This window comes from Sus scrofa, chromosome 2 (genome assembly GCF_000003025.6).
Source record: "Sus scrofa isolate TJ Tabasco breed Duroc chromosome 2, Sscrofa11.1, whole genome shotgun sequence".
Classification (NCBI taxonomy): domain Eukaryota; kingdom Metazoa; phylum Chordata; class Mammalia; order Artiodactyla; family Suidae; genus Sus; species Sus scrofa.
This window is the reverse complement of record NC_010444.4, coordinates 101718876-101740384: the sequence shown is the minus strand read 5'-3', so window position 1 is coordinate 101740384 and position 21509 is coordinate 101718876. Positions and strand designations below refer to the sequence as shown.

General features: G+C 38.4%; 1 protein-coding gene across 13 annotated transcripts in view; it reads left to right on the top strand.

The window, feature by feature from the left end:
* Positions 1–21509, top strand: part of MCTP1 (multiple C2 and transmembrane domain containing 1) — a 535249-nt gene that overhangs the window by 179768 nt on the left and 333972 nt on the right. Inside the window, exon 1 of one of the 13 annotated variants that reach the window (XM_021084542.1) lies at positions 76–1270. The exons of the other annotated variants lie outside the window; for them this stretch is intronic. Coding sequence (XP_020940201.1) covers positions 1214–1270 — 57 coding nt within the window. The 5' untranslated portion in view covers positions 76–1213. Of the gene's footprint in view, positions 1–75; positions 1271–21509 lie in introns of those variants that run through there. 13 annotated transcript variants of the gene reach the window in all.

The following is a 21509-nucleotide window of genomic DNA, read 5'->3' as shown; positions in this document are numbered from 1 at the left end:
ATTTAATTAATTTTATATTGATTATAGGTGGAAATGATAATTTTTAGGCATGTTAGGATAAACATTATTTAAAATTGTTTACATTTTTCTTTTTCCTTTTTTTTAATGTGACCATTGAGATGTTTAGAATACCATGTGAGGCTCACCTCATCTTTCTACTGAACGGTCCTGGTCTAGATAGTTTCAGGCTATTTACTATGACTGACATGTGTTTTGTCATCTTTTTGTTTTTGATGATGGTGATGGCGATTGAATTTATGTAGTAGATTTTTCTCCAAGGAGCTGAGTCTATGATATATTGACTGAGACGTCCAAATATAATAATGTCATGTGTGATCAAGCTTAATACAGCTCAGAGTTAAGAGGTATTGGGTGGCGGAAAAAGCACAGAAAACTGCCTCATTTACTAGAGGCGTTGTGTCATTAGTCATGTTCCTTTAGAAAGGCTTACAGAACAGATAAAGAGGGCTCTGAGTTGGAGAGGTAGGCAGAGCTAGCTTCACAGGTAATGACAGCGTAGGACAGGATTTCTGTGGGAATCAGCGACAGCAAACCTCAAAGATCTCTTTCCATAATCTACTTAGTGAAGAAGATTCTATTGTTTTGTGCCATTGCCACCTCTTGCATGTTAAAATGGTTTTATCCTACACTGTTTGCCCTGATGGAATATTGGTAACTTTAGGGTGCCTCTTTTTTATCTCTGTCGGAGGGATGTGGACAAGTTCACTCCATTTAATAACATTGCATTAATTCACGGCACAGAGCAAGCAGAGGAGTTTTTCTTTGTGCCACGTTATGACTCGAATTTCTGCTTGCAGCTTTGCCACAGGGAGGAAGTTAATGACTAAAAAATGCACGTCTGCTTTGGCAGGTGAAAATCTTCAGTGTTAGTTTGTAAACATTTTAGGCCCCCAAATGGGATATTTGTTATGTAATCTAACAGTTTTGCAAGGGAAAACTCTATCCCTACTGGTTTGAGAGGGAGTTGAGTCATATCCTGTGAATGTGAAGCAATGGTATTTAAACATCACGGGTTCCTCTTACTTTCATTCTAAGTGGCTGCAGTTCAGAGCAGCAAGTGCTCTCTGTGAAGAGGCTGCTACTCGCCCTGGGAGAACAGCTTCTCTTGCCGGGGCTTCAGTCAAGAAAGCCAGGGCTGAGGATGCAGTTCTATAACTGGAGTGAAAGATGTTTTGTTTCTTTCTAATCAACTATGCTAGATAGCTGCAAGTTGAAAAGTGCCTGTAATTTGCCAGTTATTTATAATAAGGTAAGTGTCCTATTTTGGTGTACTGATTGTATTGTGGCAGCCTTGAATTAATGTGGAAGTTGGATTATATGATCCTGACCCAGAAAATGCCTCCTCGCAGGGTAGTAGTGAATTCTCATGCAAGTAGTTTTATTTTTTTATTTATCTGCTTTTTTTGTTAAAGTATAGTTGATATACAGTGTTGTACCAATTTCTAATGTACAGCAAAGTGACCCAGTCATATACATATAATATATATGCATATATGTGTGTGTGTATATATATATATATATACACATTCTTTTTGTCATATTATCTTTCATCGTGTCCTATCCCAAGACAAGTAATTTTAAATTTATGATACAGTCTGTTTGTGAGATGCTTAATTTAATAGATTGATATTGCTTGTGTGATCGTTTTGAATGAAAAATAAAGTGCCTGAGGTGTGGAAACACTGTAATAGCTTATATTGTTTTAGTTTTTTTTTTTTAAGAAATAAGTAGTGCTCTTCTTTTTGCTACTCTGTTATCTTGGCTAAAAGTGAAATGTGCATAAAATTCATATGATTACGCTTGGATTTTATTCTAAATAATTGTAACTCAACTATATGTCTCCATTAAAAACAAAAAGTGGTCTTAATAATTGAAAAGTAGCGAGCCTCTTGCCCTTTCGTATTTGGTTTTTTGTTTAAGTGAAAGCCCATCATATATTAAACTTCTTATTGATTTGCTTCAAAATGCGTATGAGTTTATCACAAGTCCAGTTCCTCAGCTGTTGTCAGAGACACTCATGTAAATTGTATGGATGGAGAAATCTGTGGACAGAGTAGTGAATAGGAAGTTTACTTTTCAAATCCTTGAAGCTTGCTGGGGAAAGGTTGAGGTAGAATATGTGAATGTTGTCCTGGCTTTTTATTGATTAAAGAAATGACATCAATCAGAGTTAAAGGTGTGCCTGATGTCACATCACTTTGAACACTCATATTTAAGGCTTTTGAATTCTTTTGAGGTAGGAAATGTTAGTTTGATTTTGAGAGCTATGCTGTGAATTTCTGAGACATTGATGAATTGAGGGGATTTTGTATGTTTAATGACAGTTGGCATTAGAATACTTTATCTTCTTAATTGACCCACTATCATGCTTAGAAATTGTTTCATTTCAATTCAAAATTATACTCATTACAAAATTGCCAGATTTTAACTACAGTATGGAAATTACTTTCCATTATATATATATTCAGTAACTCAAGTTTTTGCAGACTGAAGGGAAGGCATATAGTTTTCCTCTTCCTTGAAGGGAACATTAAAATTTGTTCAACTTCCAAACGTATTTGAAGGCAGTGTTCTGTATTAGAGAAGAAAAACTTTAAAGAAAATGACTTAGCATTCTGAGAGCCTTTGGGATCTTGTGTAGCAAAAAGGCACATACCCCAAAATATGAGAATACAAGATGTTATAAATAGAACATCCTTATGCTTGATATGTATCAAACTCTGCTTTTTTGCCTGAGCAGGGGAGGAGCTATTCTGGCTGGTTAAGTGTTCTGCTTGAGACTTTTTCCTTATACTATATGTGAATTATTAAATGTCAATAAAAGGTAGAGTGTAATATATCTTCATCAAGACAAAACCATGTCTTAGTGTAATTTGTTCTGTTTCAGATTAATTATGAATTAAAAATAGCCATCCAAATGGTTGTTACGAATGACAGCTCAGACTGATAAAGTGTTGTAAAACCAAGTTTTTATAATATGCTCTGTGTCAAATACAGACAATTATTTATGACATTGTACAGCCAGCTGGTAATTATCTGATTAGGTTTTTGTTTCTCCCCCTACCTCCCTGTGTTTCCCATCCTTTGGTTATTTTCCTGCTTTGCACTTCCAGAAGGTGTAGATAATGGCCTGAGAGAGGGAAGGAAAGTGAGCAAATGCAAATACTGTACTGTTTCTGTTTCTCATCTCTCATAATGGTTTTGATGAAGAAAGAGGTCAGAAAGAGGTTAGATACAATGGCAAAAATAAGTCTAGATAACCTTTTAGATTTCAATTATTCAGGAAATCCTTTGACCTCTGAGGTGAAGAATAATTGGAAGATTTTTGGGACAACCTTATCTTTCTTAGAAAATTGTTGCTAAGGTGAAATATCACATCTGTTGTGGTGTTTTATTAATTGTAAAGTTTTCTACATATTTTTGAGAAATTGTTTGTGTGTCCTGAAGTAAAAGTGCTGACAAGGCATCGGAGATACTCAGAATTCCACTCTGGATTCAGAATACTTCTTTTTAGTAGTGAGGGGCTCTGTTTCCTCCTTTTTGTAAAATATTTTACTTGTTAATTTCCAGCTTATATAAAAATATTATGCCAAGGTAAGCTCCAAAAATAAAAATGAAAATCCCATTCTACTTAAGCCTCAGTGCTGTTTGATAATTTCAAATAGCTGGAGAAACTGATCCTCACTCAAAATATATTTATCAGGTTGCAATTACATTTTATTTTTAACCTAAAATCTACAGGCTTTTCCACAATTAGGGGCTGCAGCAGCAGAAGCACATAACATGACATTTTTTTCCTTTTTAAATATTTTAAGTAAGGTTTTGAAGGGTTCGTGTTGAGAATGACAGAATAGGAAGAAATTGTTTTACTGAATACTTGTTCTGACACCTGAAGACTAAATCTTTCTGGGTTATACTTTAGATCCTAGGGTCTCTTGTGAATCCCACTGGATATCAGAAGCAGCATACTCATTGGGAAAAATAAGTAGCGATAAATCGCCCACCTACTTCTGCAAATCAGTTATGAGGATCACATGAGAGTGTTGTGTGAGAGTGCTTATGAACTGCACAGAGCTTACAAATAGCATTATCACAAGGTAAAAGATACAGAATTGTAGGCTTAGAAGGGAGTTAGTGGTCATCTCTCACCTTCTCATTTTATTTTATTTTTTTATTATTATTATAATTTTTTTGTCTTTTTCAGGTCGGCACCTGCGGCATATGGAGGTTCCCAGGCTAGGCATCTAATTGAAGCTGTTGCTGCCAGCCTATGCCATAGGCTTCCAAGCCTACAATTCTCTTTGGATCTAGTTTAATGGAACATGGATTTGTGGAGTGATTATCAAACTGTAGCATCTAACTCTTGCTATCTCTTAGCTACTGCTACTGTTGAAGAGTCCAAGTCCTTATTTCGGGGAATTGAATCATAATTATAAACGTGCATAATGAATGGTAGCTTTTAAAATTGTAGGTAGTACAGTAGATTATTTTCATGTTTGTTGAAAATGGTTAGAGGCATTCCTGTTGAGTCTCAGAAGGTTAAGAACCTGACATAGTCTCAGTGAGGATGTGAGTTCGATTCCTGGCCTCGCTTAGTGGGTTAAAGATTTGGCATTGCTGAAAGCTGGCCTAGGTTGCAGATGCAGGTTGGATATGGTGTTGCTAATGGCTGTGGCGTAGGCCTACAGCTGCAGGTCCAATTTAACTCCTGGCTCTTGAACTTCCATATGCCATGTGTGCAGCTGGAAAAAAAAAAAAAAATGTTTGCAAAAAAGAGATTCCCTAAAAACTTACCCTTTAAAAGAGATTAGGAAAATTTAAATAGCAAAGGAGCATCCAACCACTTCTGTTAGAATTGATCTGGCTATTTTATATTTACAGAATACTGCGAGATATGAGATGGGTGAAAGATGACTTCATATTCACAAAAGTTAATGGCATATATCCTACTATACTAATGAACACATTAGGTTCAAAAAGAAAAATTTTCTTTAAATCCCCTTAACACTAACATTAGAGACACGTTAATTAAAAGGATTTTTGTGTTAGTGATATTAATAAAGGTTATATTTTACTCCTAAGAACTCAAAATATGGTCACCATTTCCTTTAATTAAAAAACATAATTCTTGTGAAAGGTATATACTACCTTCGTTTCCTGTGCTCCAGCTTATAGCTTCAATAAGTAAGTGGAATTTAACATCATTCTATCTTATGAACACATCTAACCCTGATTTCAAATAAAATTCATGTTTGCTTTGATTCAAGAACTACATTGCAAGGTAAAGGAAAACATGTGAGATAAATAGGTAAGAATCTTTAAAAATGTTGCTGAACTAAGTGTAGTGGGGTAGTATGTGATCTCAGAGACAGAGCCCTAGGCTGTTAGGAGTGTGATGAAAGGAAGCACTGTTTCTTCTTCTTCTTCTTTCTTTTGCTTTTTAGGGCCAAACCTGCAACATATAGAGGTTCCCAGGCTAGGGGTGAAATTGGAGCTGAAGCTGCTGGCCTATACCACAGCCACAGCAACGTGGGATCCAAGCCACCTCTGCCACCTATACCACAGCTCATAGCAACACCGGATTTATAATCCAACGAGCAAGGCCAGGGATTGAGCCTGTGTCCTCATGGATACTAGGCAGATTCGTTTCCACTGCGCCACAATGGGAACTCTCATGAAGCAGTCTTTCTTTGTACTCTTGAGCCCTCCTGTGGTTTTGGAGGTGACAGGGAAGCCCTTGTCTTTTTTTTTTGATTCTGTTTTCTTGGTTACAGACTTGAGAAACCACTTTAGTGCTAGATGACAATTCTACACATTCTGTAGATGCTTGGTAAATGTGGGTTAATGATCCTATGAAAATCAAGGTGAATGGATCACTTTCATCTCTGTCACAGAGTCCATAGATTTGCCCTTGTCATAAGTGTCAAGTTTTTCATGAACATCCCCTTGAGAGAAACCCAAGTGAAAAGGCTTTGGAGATGGTTTGTTGGGGTTTAATTCCGTCTTAAATTAGTAGAGATATTTGAATTAGTCACTTGGTCTCCTTTGAGTCATTTCACTAGTGGGATGGATTATTAATATTTATTCATGGCAATTTACAGCATACCCAAATATAACAAATCAAGTTCCAAATCCCTTACTCCATGAATGTTTCTCTCCAAGATGAAAATAATAATAATGGCTAACATGTAAGTCAGGCTGTACAATAGCTTTTGATGAGCTAGTTTATTTCTTAAAACTACCTTATAAGATGCGGGCACTATTACTGTTGATCCTTTTTCACAGAGAAGAAACGAAAGTATCCATTAAGTGGCTTATCCCAACATCACACAAGTGGTAGTGGAATGATCAGAGTTGAACCTAGTCGGTCTGGCTTCAGAGCCAAGATTCTTAGCTACATTCTTTGTTGGCTCCAGTTAGAATCCCTTGATCCCAGTAATATTAAGTGACTGCTATAAAGTGCTACAGAGAGGAAAATAAATCTTTTAAATGTTACTACATTTAATCATTTTGATGACTCCAACACTCTCATTTGTGGTGAAACCCAGGCCTTTATGAACCAGAAATAAACTGAAGTTCCTTGGGAATTCATCTAAGTTGAGGCTAGTAATAATACAAAATGCATCTGGAATGAGTGGACGTAAGTGAGTGTTCTCCCAAGTGGTCATAGTCTTTGGTGATGTGCAAAGATTGCCTTTTTTATTTGAGAGAGAGAAAGCAAAACAGCTTTTGAAACAGGACCAGGGAAGCTTGTGGGGAATTTTTGTGTTTTGAGGAAGGATTATGTCATGTCCCTTTTATGAGTACAGTCCTGATGACTGTCGGTATTTGGAGGAAGGAGCATATTGAATGAGAGGTAGGAGTTTATGTCCTACCAACTAGATCCATTTTGATCTGCCTTCTCTAGAGATTCTACAAATTGTGCTTGAAATTTTCGGGGAATTTTCAAACCTTCATGTTTCTCCACATGTCACAAACAAGAACTTGCTTCATGATGTTTTGTATCTTAATGGCTAGCACAGTGCCTGATACATAGTACACCCTCAGCAAGGCTTCCTGGCAAGTTGACTGGATGGATGGATGGATAGATGGATGGAAAAACTGAGGCATATCCTGATTTGCTCAAATCCTAACTCATGTACCTGAGACTGTATTGCGATCAGAGTGTTACTGAACTTGTGGGCACAAGAGAATGAAGTGTGAGATGTAAAACACTTTACCTCAATTCATCTCGTACTTCCTCGTCTGATGGTTTTCACTGTCAAACTGACACACCTATTTAAGCCTTTTCTTGCCACAAGCTTTTCTAATTTCCTGTTAGAGATACTTTAGTTGCACAGGGGAACCATAATTGCTTGACTTCCTTGATTCAAAGGCTAAATATATGCACATCTATACATATAAAATTTATATACATTATACATATGCAGAGACAGAAATAATAAAATCAAAAGGTTAAAATAAGTTTGAATAGCTAAATTAATGGGAATTGTCAAAGATTGACTATTTTAAAATTTATCATAGAAAAAATCAAAATGCAGTAGAAACAGTTGAGGCAGCATACCAAAGAAAAAAAAGGTCTTTTTTAAAAAAATAATTTTAGGCATTTGCATTGTGCCTCAGTAGGTTAAGAACCCGACATAGTCTCCTTGAGGATGCAGGTTCAATCCCTGCCCTTGCTCAGTGTGTTAAGGATCCAGAGTTGCCACAAGTTATGGTTTAGGTCACAGATACAGCTTGAATTCAGCATTGCTGTGGCTGTGACATAGACCTTAGCTACAGCTCCAATTAAACCCCTAGCCTGGGAACTTCCATTTACAATGGGTGTCGCTATAAAATTAAAATTAAAAAAATAGTAATAACTTTAAATGCTTATTTAAAAAAAATATACACTTCTTTCAATTTTGGAAGAGAAGCTTTGTTTTTCCACAAAATTTCATTAGAGAGTTCACATAAGAGGTCTGGGAACCAGGAGTTCCAGTCCTGGCTCAGCAGTTAATGAACCTGAATAGCAACCATGAGTACATGGGTTTGATCTCTGGCCTCGCTCAGTGGGTGTGGGTTAAGGATCTGGCGTTGCTGTGAGCTGTGGTGTAGGTTGCAGATGTGGCTTGGATCCCACGTTGCCATGGCTGTGGTGTAGGCTGGTGGTTACAGCTCTGATTGGACCCCTAGCCTGGGAACCTCCATATGCCACAGCTGTGGCCCTAAAAAAACAAAAAGACCAAAAAAAAAAAAAAAAAAAAAAAGAGGTCTGGGAACCAAAATTTATTTGGCATATTATGGATGGTTTTCAGAACAAGGATGGTGACTAAGGGTATTAAGGTAGTTATTGTTTCAAGTTTTCCAACTTGAGAGAGCACAGAGAAAACTTGCCTGTAAAAACATTTGGTCAAAAATAAAATGTATGTAAGTTTTAGACAATGGAAGCAACTCTATTGCAAAAAGTACACATTTGGCCTTGACCCAAAGCAATCATTAAAAACAAAATACAAAAAAAGAAAAGAAAAAATCCCAGTCAGCACATTATTGGATAGTTTTTTTTCCCCATGGTCCTAAACACAATAGCATAATGTTCATTTTTCAAAGATGTTCTATTTTTTGTTGTGCAGGTACCTTGGGTTTTTTGAAATGCATTTGATTCCTGTGGCTCACTGTTTTACGGAGGTGGTTTTACTATCTTAGAAATAGCATGTTCCAAATCACCAATCAGTAGAAAGAGTTACCCTGGCCAACAGTAGACCTGAATTCTCCATTGTACAGCCTGGCTTTCAGTTTCAACACCCCTCCAATGAAGGATTCACCCTGTAGCCCCTTTCACACTTTCCAAATATTAGAAATTATTTTAGGATAGGATTCTTATCTTATTAATTTTTTTTCATTTTCAATTCAGTGGTTGTTGTGAATATTGAAATCAGTTCTGAAACAATGACTTCCAGGTTTATGTAGCAGCTTTGCTAGAAAGCTTTTTTTGCTAAGCCCATACCTGGAGTTTGAGATGTGTTCATTCTATAGATAGATAGAAGAAAAGAAGAATGATAGGAGGATGGATGGGTGGATGAATATCTCTCGGAAACTGTGTATTCTAAATGTGTAATTACAAAGAATCATTAATACATCAGACATAAGAAGGCTTTGTAGCCTTATTACCTGTTCTAAATCATTGATAAATGTCACAGTACATTAATATTCAAGAGTTTTTGAAAACTATTTGAAATTTCACAGATGTGCAGATTACTACTAGGAAGCCATTGACAGCAACAGGAATATGACTTCTCACACTTGCTTTCAAGAGACAGTATTAAAGTGGTTATTGCTTCAAGTTTTCCAAGGGAGTGAAAAAACAGAAAATTTTCCTGTAAAAATATTTGATTGAACACAACTAAATAGGGTAAAAAAAAAATGTAAGTCTGAGACAACAGAAACATATCTATTGGAAAAATAGATTTGTCCTTGGATCCCATGTGGCAGATGCTTTACAACAAGGAGCAGAAGTACCATTTGGGTGATTTTTATATATCCAGCACTAATATAATTTTATCAGACATCAACTAAGGTCTGAAAACTATAGGAAAAGTATAAAATACTTTTCTTGTTGTATCCTGACCTCCTTCTAATTGTGTCTATTATTTTTTCCTATGTTTCCATGAAAGATTGCTAGTACATTTTACTATTTTTATTTAAGTATATTTGATTTATAATGTTGCATTAATTTCTGCTGTATAGCATGTTGACTGAGATATACACACACATACATATTCTTTTTCATATTCCTTTCTGTTTTGGTCTATTACATAACACTGAATGTAATTCCATATTCCAAGGTCAAGTAGGACCTTGTTGTTTAACCATCCTATACATAATAGTTTGCCTTTGCTAATCCCTTCTATCCCACACCCGCTCCCCATCCCCTTTGGCAACCATAAATCTGTTCTCTATGTCTGTGAGTCTGTTTCATAGAAATATTGATTTGTGTCATATTTTAGATTCCATGTATAAGTCATATCATATGGTGTTAGTCTTTTTCTTTCTGACTTACTTTGCTTAGTACAGTAATCTCTAGGTCCATCCATATTGCTGCAAATGCCATTATTTCATTCTTTTTTATGGCTGAGTAATATTTTATTGGATATATATACCATATCTTTTTTATCCATTCACCTCTTGATGGACATTTAGGTTGGTTCCATGTCTTGGTCATTATAAATAGTGCTGCAGTGAACATAGGGGTACATATATCTTTTCAAATTATAGTTTTGTCTGGGGGTATGCCCGGGAATGAGATTGCTGGATCATATGGTAACTCTATTTTTTTGAGGAACCTCCATACTATTTTCCAGTGTCTGCACCAATTTACATTCCCACTATCAGTGTCAGATGGTTCCCTTTTCTCCACACCCTCTCTAGCATTTGTTATTTGTAGACTTATAATAATGGCCATTCTGACCTGTGTGAGGTAATACCTCATTGTAGTTTTGATTCGCATTTCTCTAGTGGTTATCAACGATGTGTATCTTTTCATGTGCCCACTGACCATCTATCTGTCTGTCTTTGGAGAAATGTCTATTTAGACTTTCTACCCATTTTCAATTGGGTCGTTTTAGGTTTTTCTGTTATTGAATTGTATAAGCTATTTGTATATTTTGGAAATTAAGCCCTTGTTGTTTGTATCATTTGCATATATCTTCTCCATTCTGTAGTTTATCTTTTTGTTTTGCCCATGGTTTCCTTTGTTGTGAAAAATCTTGTAAGTTTGCTTAGGTCCCATTTGTTTATTATGTTTCACTATTTTAATTGAAATTTTAAAACAAAAATTAAGGAAAAAGTTGAATGAAAACTAAACATCTGTTTTCTCTAAAAACTATAGCGTTATTAAATCTAATTAGTTCAAAGTGCTCTGCCAGCTGTAAAATTTCCGATCCTTTCCTTTTCCTATGTAGTTCATATTTATGAAATTTTTGAATTAGAATGTGCCTTAGATATCACCTAGTTCAACTCTCAATTTGCAAATTAAATGACTTCTCCAAGGTCATATACACCCAGCTTCCAACAGAGCCATGCTGGACCTGGATGTGCAATGCTACAGTCTTTTTATATATCAGTCAGTGAGAGCATCATTATCTGAATTTAGAATTCAAATGGTACATTAGATTTTCACTTCATTATTAAATTTTTAATTGTGCATAGCATACATCAATTGAAATTTCTCCTAAATTCCTTTTGGCCACTAACCATTTTTTGTACCATATTTTTTGGATAGGCCTATTTTAACCACAAATTATCCATAAAACCTTTTCCTAACACCTGAAACATTTATTTCTATTCACTTGGTAGTGCAAGTGATTACAAAGATGGGTCCCCATTTAACCACTTGTGCATATATAAAACTCCAGCTTTCCAGATCCTCAAAATAAATGCATGTATCAAACCTAAAACTCCATAAATGCAAGGTATTGTGATAGGAAACAGCATATGCATCAATTAAAATCATTTAACCAAATAAATGGAAACAACTACTAAACAAAGCTCTATTATAATAACTGTACTTTTGTCATCAAAGTGGTAATGCGCTCAAAGTTCCCAGCCCTTTTTGCCTTTCTCCCTCAGAGGCTGGGTGGCCACACCCAGGTAGCCACACTCAAGGCACAGGGTTCTCTACTTCTCCAGGTGGAAGCTCCCCTTGGGAGATGGCCCAGGTACAGATGGCACCGGTAGTGTGGTCCACTGTCTTTCTTTTAGATGAGAACTAGCAAGGATCATGCCCAACTTGGCTTCTTTTTTGCAAGTGCAGTGGGGAGTGAGAAAGGGAGGTTTTTTCCAGAGTATTCTTTGGAATACTAGTTCTTTGAAATCAACCTTTTATAACCAAATAACTTTGGGAAACATGGTATATTGTATTCCCCTTTTGAATATTGACCCTGGAGGGAAAAGGTAAACTCTTTAAAGCTTGAAGTGGGGGTTGGTGATTTAATATTTTTAACCCTTTATTTCCCAAATAAATCCATTTTCAAAAGATGACCTTTTCATATTTTCCTTAGTGACTGTATGTCTTGGGCAGAGAGTGGGTTGGGACATGTGAATTTGCTGTTCCCTTGGAGTCTCTGTCCCCATAAGCCTCCCATAACATGAGCTCAGTACTTAGTGTGAGGGTGATTTTGACTTTGAGATTTTCACCTCTTTCAGTAATGCCCAAAATGCCGTTTATCTGAGCTGGTTTGATCACAAAACAACAGAGGCTTGGTGCAGGGAGTGATAAACCTCTGAAGCAGGAGATGAAGAAAATTTCACTGAAATACTCTTTCAGCTGCATTTGGAAGGAATATTGGCATTTTTAGGATAGATAAGAGCATCACACAGAGGCATCGCTCATTACAAGAGTTCAGGAAACGAGTTTTGTTTTGTTTTTAAGTGTCTTTAGAATCTAAGTAAGAAAGAGCCATGTCTTATGAGTCAGGTCAACTGAGGTCAGGTCACAAAGTACTTTTACTGCTGTGCTGAGAAGCTTGACCTTCACCTTATGGGGCAGTGATTCTTCAACTAGATGGCACATCAGATTCACCAGGAATCTTATCCAAATTATGTATCCTGTGCCCAAAAGATTATGGCTGATTAGGTTATAGGTAGAGCTCAAGAATGTAAATTTTTGAAAAAGTGCCCCCCCCCAAAGTATGTTTTCTCAAGGTATCCTCCAAATTGAGAAAATTTGAGGCACCAAGAAATGCCATCAAGAAGAGGGATGTTGTCATTGGAATTTTGAAGGCTTTGAGGAGGAAGGGTTAAGAGGAATGACCCCAAAGGCAAGGTAAACCATTTGGAGGCTCTTATACCAATTTAAGCAAAAAGCAACTAGGGGAACAAAGGCAGTGATGTGGGAGTAGGAGGGAGGATGGGTGCCACAAGTCTGGTCCAGATCTGGTCCAGAGATGTAGTGCCTAACCAAATACAGGCATGAGTGAGAAGGAGTGTCTGGGTCCCTGGCTTAATGATGCTGCCAGCCAGGGCAGGAAGCACTGAAGAGGATGCACCTGAGATCCTGTTCATTCTTCACGCTTCTCCTTCCACCTACAGCTTTGCTACCTTGTGGCATATCACCCCATAGCACTGTCGTCTTCTTCCGTAACTTTGCAGCCCTCAGGCCTTCTGTGCAAGTGAACATCTCCTTGTTGGAAAGACACCAGAGAAGCCCTGATCTGTGGGGAGAACTGTTCTAGGATCAAGAAGGCACTAGGGGGGAATGTTTTGAGCATGGGGGCGGTAACTATCTGGGGAGACGTAGGTGAATGGAGGATCTTTGTAGGAGAACTGAGAGAGTTCCCTGAACTGTGAATCTAGTTGGGGCTGTGATCAGCTGCTTCCCCAGTCCATGCTCAGTGAGGTTGAGGAAGCAGGATTGGGTATATGTGTAGAATAGTCACAAAATGCTTATTAGTAATTCGTACCCTCAGTCCTGAGCCAAAGGCCCCCAACCAAGCCTCAGCAGCAGAGAGAAGTTGAGACCTGAATCTGGATGAAGAGAAAAAACTAACAGAGAGAGGAAGCTGAGATTTTTGTTGAACAACTAAGAGGTGACCTGGTGTGGGGCTCGCTGAACTTCCTGAGAGGGCCCTAACTCAGCTGTACAGAATAGCTGGGCTGGTGAGAGAAGGTCCTCTAAGTGACATGACCTGAGGGTATTTTGAAGAGCTGTAACAAGGAGCAGAAAAGACCAGGAGGCACCAGGCTTGAGAAGGAGTCTCTCGATATACCCATGAAAACAGGTGGTGTGTGGAGTCCAGATTCAAGCTGGAAGATCTAGGTTCAAATCCAGGCCCTACCACATAGTATGTGACTTTGAAACATTATTTGACATCCCCGGGCTTCAGTTTCCCCCTCCGAAAATGACAAGAAAAATATCTTCTTTGGAACTAGTTAGTGTAGGTTACATAACGTGCCCCCCCCCCCCCCGCCCAATGCTGTCAATATTCCCACCTTATCAATGCCCAAGCCTTTTCCCATTACCATAATTCAGGCATACACCAGTCTAATGGTCTGTGGGGCAAGCTATCCATGCAAGACAGTCTTGGCAAAAATTGAAACACCCTGCAGTGTGCAGAGTGCGTTTGACAGGACGGTGATTGATTAGGATCTTGTTTACAAGCTCTTGTTTATATTTCCTCAGCCTTACGTCATTTGTTTTGTTCAGGATTTAAGGGAACTAGGATTAGGAGGATAGGAGTTCATGTACTGCAGAACTGACAAAATGGTTCTTAAACTGATTTCACTGGAACATAAGAGCAGCTAGTCCAACTCTCTAGATCAGGTGAGGGCAGTGGGGTCCATTGGTCCCTCCAGAACCAAAGCCGAAATATGCTTAGCACCAATATACCAACTGACTTCCTAACACAAGAGGAGTGGGGAAGAGGGGGAGGGAGGAAGGGAGGGAGAGAGAGGAGGGAGAGAAAAGGAGGGAGTGGAAAGGGGAGAGGGAGGAGGAAGCAAGGAGGAAGGAGAGTTGTAATGAACAGTCTCAGAGTCTCTGAGAAATCTAATAGTTGAGAAACCTATATTTCCGTTAAACTTGTTTACTCTAAAGGAAGGTGCATTTTTTTCTCATGGGCCTATTAAAATTCCTCTAGCAGTTTCTCTACATAAAAATACTGGAAAAGAGTAAAAACAGATGAACTTTCACAAGTGCATATTTCTACCCATCCTGTTTTTCTTAGAAGTTCAGCAGAGAAGCTAAAGATAAAACTCAACTTTCGTATGATTGCTAGATTTTAATAAAAAATCTAGTAAATATTTTATTTAAATCAGTCTCACTTATATGATCATGGATGTCATTCTGATTTTCAGATGCATTGATCTGTGTGGTGGCCACAGTCCCACTGGGTGAAACTTTGATCCCCAAAGAGCCTCTGTAAACACCTAAGGTCCACTGGTGGTTTCAGTGCCCCGTCTCCATGCAGTCAAGTGTGCAAAAATATTATTTGAGAGCCATTGAGCCTGGTACTGTGGGGACACATTTAGCAGATTAAATGAACACAACATATGCTAGGCAGGAGCTTTAATCCCTCTCATGCGTATCAATTATAAACTGTACTTTATCTGACATTAGATAAAGCAGATGATGATAGGGTATAATAGAGGAAGTTAATTTAGATTATGGGCTCAGGGAAGTCGACCCTAAGAAAATGACTTTTAAGCTGAGACTAGAGATGTGTAGAATTAATTTCCTGTGGTTTGGAAGTCTGTGAGGATTAGAGGAAACATATGTCAGGTACCCAGCACAGTATATGGTACAAAAGATATCCAGGAGATTCGGGTCCACTCTGTCTGTAATCAATGAGGATCAAGCCAGGCTGTACTTTTTTTTTTTAATTTATTTATTTTATCTATTTTTATTTTACGACCACACCTGCGACATAAGGAGGTTCCCTGGCTAGGGGTCAAAAGGAGCTATGGCTGCTGGCCTACACCACAACCACAGCAACGCTAGATCTGAGCTGCATCTGTGACCCACACTACAGTTCACGGCAATGCTGGATCCTTAACCCACTGAGCAAGGCCAGGAATTGAACCTGCATCTCATGGATACTAGTCAGATTCGTTTCCACTGATCCATGATGGGAACCTCCCAAGCCAGACTGTACTTTAGAGACCAGCTGGTGGGCTGCACGTCCTGCCATCAGTTCTGGATTTGTGGCGTTGTAGGTAGATCCCAGATTATTGCTGGCCCCACCTGGCTCCACAGCATTTCTGGTTAGCCTTCACCAAGCATGCTCTGTGTATAAATTCTGCACAAATCTTGAGTCAGCATTTCTCTCTGTAAAGATGAGCATCTTTCTCTTCCCTTCTGCTGCCAATCCAATCCATTCAGTTTGACTGGGGTTCTCTGCCTCCTCTCCTTGGGAATAGGTTCATGTCCTAGAACCCAGCCCCACAGAACTCTCTACGAACTATGACTTTGCCTTGTGGCCAGTGAGGGATGTCAGCCTGTTCCCTTTCCATCCCTCAGACCACCTTCACCAGGTCACACGCTTCCAATGCAGCCCACAGTTCCATAGTTAAAATCAGAATGGGCTTTATCTGTGCCCTAGACTTTATGGTTCCTACGTCTGTATTCACTCCTGGGGGTGTGGCCCTCATGCTCATGAGTTCACCAAGCCACAGCCCAGGCCTGCCTTCCCTCTCTCCCACAACCAGCCTTCCCTTGATGGCCCTGCTTCCAACACCAGCCAAACCCTCGGCATAATTGGTGAGGTCCGCTCCTGGGGCATGAGGGTACAGGACAACTCCCAAGGCAGAGGGGATGGCAGCAGTGCCCGGATTGTGGGCATCAGACCACAGTGGACGTGCCTGAGGAGAGTGATTATCATCTCGCATGGGCTTGAAAGGCACTGGGTTGGTTTTAGTTATCAGAGGTTCCAAGAGTAGTTTTGAAGGAGCCAGAGTTACCGTGGCTGTTGGGAGGTTTGGAGCTCTCTAAGGTATTTTCCAATCTGTACTGCAGGATCGGAGTTCCCCCTAACAGAGGAGAAAGGAGCTAGAGGGGGCTGGGGCAGGCCTTGCCATGGGGAGTTATCCAAGGCCCAGGTGCTACAGCAACAGAAAGAGCAGGTGAGCTTCCAGAAGCATTGCTCTGTTCCCTCCTTGGGGAGAGATGTACAACTGGGATTTAGAATATCATGAGGGCAGCTGGCTGCTGGCTACAGGCCCTCATGGGCCTGTTGTGGCTGTGGTGTTAGCACATGTATAAAAAGAAAGCTTAGATGCCAATCTGAGGGTGCTATGGGGTGGGTGTGAAAACGACCGATTCCACCACAGAGAATACAGTTCCGCCTCTCTTGGTGGTTTATGAGGTTTGTGGTTTTAAGGCTACTGGGACCACTTACAGGAAGGGTTGGTCTTTTGTTTTTCTGTCTGAAACACCTCCAATAGTGGGGAGCCAAAAGACAGGTGGACTCCAGGAGGAGTCCCTTTGAGAAAAGATGCTTTTACTGCTCCTATACGTGTTTCCTATTTCCAGCTACATACACAGACACATATCAGATTCTGCCCTTGCAGCTAAGGCACCTGGCTGTGTCACCGAAATGCAGCATATTTCCATATATTTTATCCTGTTTTTTAAAAAGCCTATGATTTCAAGACTGGGTTGACTAAGGGAAAAATCCTTGTCAGCAGTTCCTTTATTGTTGAATGAGATCAGGTTGGGTTCTGTCCTGGAAGACCCCACAGAGCCAGTGAAAACTGTGATCTGCAAAGTTAGGAATGCATAAAAATACTTATGCCATTTGTACTTTCAAATGATTTTATTGCTAACTTCATTATATCTGTTTCCATTCACTGACCTACCAAAAATACAGCCGAGCTCTTGCTGTTGAATTAATACCCTGCATCGCACCACCCTTTCTTTCTGAGCAATCATAGTGGGCGATGAGAAAAATAGGACACTTCTGAGAGAAAATAGGTGACTCTACAAAAGACAAGCACATTTCTTTGGCTGTCACAATTAGCTATGAAAATTAAGATTGAGAACATCTGTTTTAATTATGTATGTAGCACAGACTGTTCTGTTATTTCACAATCTCTCACAGAAAAAAAAGAAGAAAGAAAAGTTACCTGCTAGTCTCTCATGACCTTCTCTGAAGTCTCATTTGCTTTCAGCTCTAAAATGCTCCTATTGATATTAAATCATGTTCTTATATGCAAATATTATGTAAGAATTTTGCAAATCCTTTTGTAGACCCTGTATTGTAAGATTGGAAAGGACAGACTAAATACAGTAATCATACATTTCAAAATAGAAATGACTACCAGAGTGTGTTAGCTTGGTGTTTAATTAGACATAGAAGCTTTATTTTTTGACCCAGTTGTGAAAACCATACTAAGGCAAACTGGCATCAAGAAAGCACAGGGAACTATATCCATTCTCTTGGGATAGACCATGATGGAAGATAAAAAGGGAACACACACACCACTCACATACACATATATATGACTGGGTATTTTGCTGTACAGCAGAAATTGGCACAGCATTGTAAATCAACTATACTTTAACAAGAATAAATTAAGAAATAAAGCTGCTGGGAACAGCAAAGGAAATGGAAGTGAACTAAGAGAAAACAGGTCCTGGCCTACCAGGCAGTTAAAGGCTTGATATATTTACCATTCGCTAATGTCCTCAGAGTAATAGATAGTCTAGAAAACTCACCCATAAAGCTGATAGGGCCTATGCAACTGCCACCTGCCACTGAGGATGTTACCATTAAACTAGACCCTCCTGGGTTTTTGTTTGTTTGTTTGGCTGCACTCACAGCATAAAGAAGTTCCCTAGGCCAGGGCTGGAACTCACTTCACAGCTGTAACTAGAGCCACAGAAATGATGATGCTGGATCCTCAACCCCCAGAGCTAAGAGGAAACTCCTAGACTCTCCTATTTTTGTGTTTGCTTTTATTTCCCTTTTAAAAAATATTTGTGGCCAAATTCCTATACTTACTGTGCCTTAGAATTAGGTATTTATTTTGCTTTTCTATCAACGTTCCCTCTCTCTCTTCTCCCCTTCCTCTCCCTATCCTCTTGCTATGAATTAAATCTGTTTTCCCTTGTTGGGTATTTCTTAGGGGGAACCTACCCAAGACATTATCTCTGTCTCTCAAATGTGACTTAGTTCACTTTCTTGTCTTGGTAAACATTTTACTCATTTTAACTTTATTTGAATATAATAACGATAAATTGAATAGAGTATTGTTTTTCCATATCAAGAAAGATCTTACTGAAAGATCAAATTACTTTAATAATTTATGTTTTAAATGGATATTAAGAAATAGATTTAGTTTATTATACCAATATATATTTAAAATATTTTAAAATAGGGAGTTACCGCTGTGGTGCAGTGGTTTAAGAATCTGACTGCAGTGACTCAGGTTGCTGCATAGGTGAGGGTTTGGTCCCTTGCCTAGCACAGTGGGTTAAAGGATCTGATATTACTACAGCTGTGGTGTAGATTGCAGCTGCACTTTGGATTCAGTTCCTGGCCTGGGAACTTCCATGTGCCATGGGTGTGTCCACTAAAAATTTTTTTAATATGTAAATAATATTTTATAGTTTAATGTAAATATTAACTTATTTTTATAAAAAATTTTATAGCTTTTCATATGTTTTATTTATAAACAAGTTATTAATTTTTATATATTATTTGTAAATCCTTTTCAATTTTCTATAAAGAAAATCTGTGGATATTGTCAATTTTATTTCTCCCTTTCCAAATCATGTATTTTGTGTTTTGTTTTCCTCTTTATCGCTCTGGTCAGGACTTCTGGTAAAATGTTAAGCCGAAGTGATGTAGTGGGAATCCTGTGTTTTTTTTTCTGTCTGAAGGAAAAGATTTAATGTTTTACTGTAAGTAACAATGATATTTGTGAATTACTTTTATCATATTTAGATATTTCTATGGCTAGTTTGCTAGGGTTTTTAAATTAATAGCCATTAAATTTTATCAAATGTTTTCCCTTTATCTTTTAAGATTTTATCATATGAATTTTTCCTTTAGTTTGCTAGTTGATGAATAATATTGCTTGATTCTCTGATAATAGTTGGGAGCCTATAAATCCAACAATTAGAACTTAAGACAGGTATTATAGTTTGAATATGAATTATTCATTCATTTTGCACTATAGCAGACGTTTACACAATTTGGTTGTGATGTTTCATTGTTATCACAGTCTTCCTTGTGTTTCCATCTTTTACTGGAAAATGGGAATTGGTGGGATAATTGGCTGTGGAGTTATGCCCCTTGTTATAATTGGGCTGAGATAACAGCTTTTGTGGACTATCCCTTGGAGGACTCCAGGGGCAAACATCTGTGATAGAACATAAAGTGGTCATGAGAAAACATCCATATTAAAAATTCTTTTTTCTCTTCTCTTAAACACAAGACTGTGAGAATTCCCTGGTAATCTAGTGGTTAGGCTTCAGGCTTTCACCATTGTGGCCTGGGTTCAATCCCTGGTCTGAGAACTGAGATCCTACATCAAGTCACTGCATGCTGTGGTCAAAAAAGCAAACAAAAATCCAACAACAACAGACTAACGAATGTTTTCTTGTGTTCTGTTTCCAAAAGTGAGGCTTCTTCTGGAATTACTTTCTGTGCAAATACATAATCTTTTGATTTTGGCAGAGAAGGTAACAGTCTTGCAGCTTAGACTTTCTTTAAAAGAGTGAGAGGGTTGGTTTCCCAGTACAGTCATCTTCCATAGGATCAACCATGTACAGTCTATTTATTCATCTGTAAACATTGAATCCATCATTTCTCTATGGATGTAGGGGCAACTTGCTTTGAAAATTATGCAAAGAACATTCCTTTTCAAAGACCAGTTTGCAGACTCAGAAATAATAAAACATTGTCCTGACGATCATCATCATTGGCAGTGTGTATTGGAATATATATTTCTGTATGCCTGTTTGGATGCAGATGGATTTTTCTGGCTTGGAGAGAATTCAGTTACTTAAATAATTTGCAGATGCCACAAGGATCTGTGGGGACTGTTAGGGTTTGGTTTGGTTTTCGTTTGTTTGCTTTTTATTTATTTATTTATTTTTGCTTTTTAGGGCTGCACCTGTGGCATATGGAAGTTCCCAGGCTAGGGGTCGAATTTATCTACAGCTGCTGGCCTACACCACAGCCACAGCAATGCCAGATCAGAGCAGCGTCTGTGACCTACACCATAGCTCATGGCAACACAGGATCCTTAATCCACTGAGCAAGCCAGAGATCAAACCCGCATCCTCATGGATCGTAGTTGGTTTGGTTATATACACAAATGATTTGGTTATATACATGCATATATATGCAATACACACACACAAATGTATACACACACACACATTCTTTTTCCAAATATGGTTTTCAAATAGGGTATTGAATATAGCTCCCTGTGCTATACAATAGGACCTTGTTAAAATATATGTTCTTCAATAAAAAAACATAAAAGTGGCTATGGATTCTCTAAAATCTTGCTTGAGAATAAGTTTTAGTACTATAAACACATCAGAGACAGAAAAATCAATTATTATAAAAAATTAAATCATAATAATAAGTGCTATGACCAAACTCATTCATTGAGCCATTTGGTGGAAATGGCCATTCTTGAGTCGAAATCTCTTGTCCTTTGATTGTTTTGCTTTCCATTTTTAAGCTACTAACTACCAGAGGGAGTAAGTAATATAATGTCTCTGAACCTCAAGTTCTTATTAGAAAACAGGGTTTGTATAATGAGGAACTACACAGGCTCCAGAGTTTCCCTTAATTGTAGCTCAGCCTCCCACCCCTCACTTGCAGGTGCTTAATCCAAGGCACATTCCCCTCTGTATGACTCAGTATTCTTGTGTGTCAGATGGTGATTGCCATCAAGGAGGCTTCTGGTGCTGTCGAGAGTTTCAAATGATGCAGTGAATGCCAAGCACTTAACACAGCACTTTCCACAAAGAAAGCACTCAATAATGTCACTGA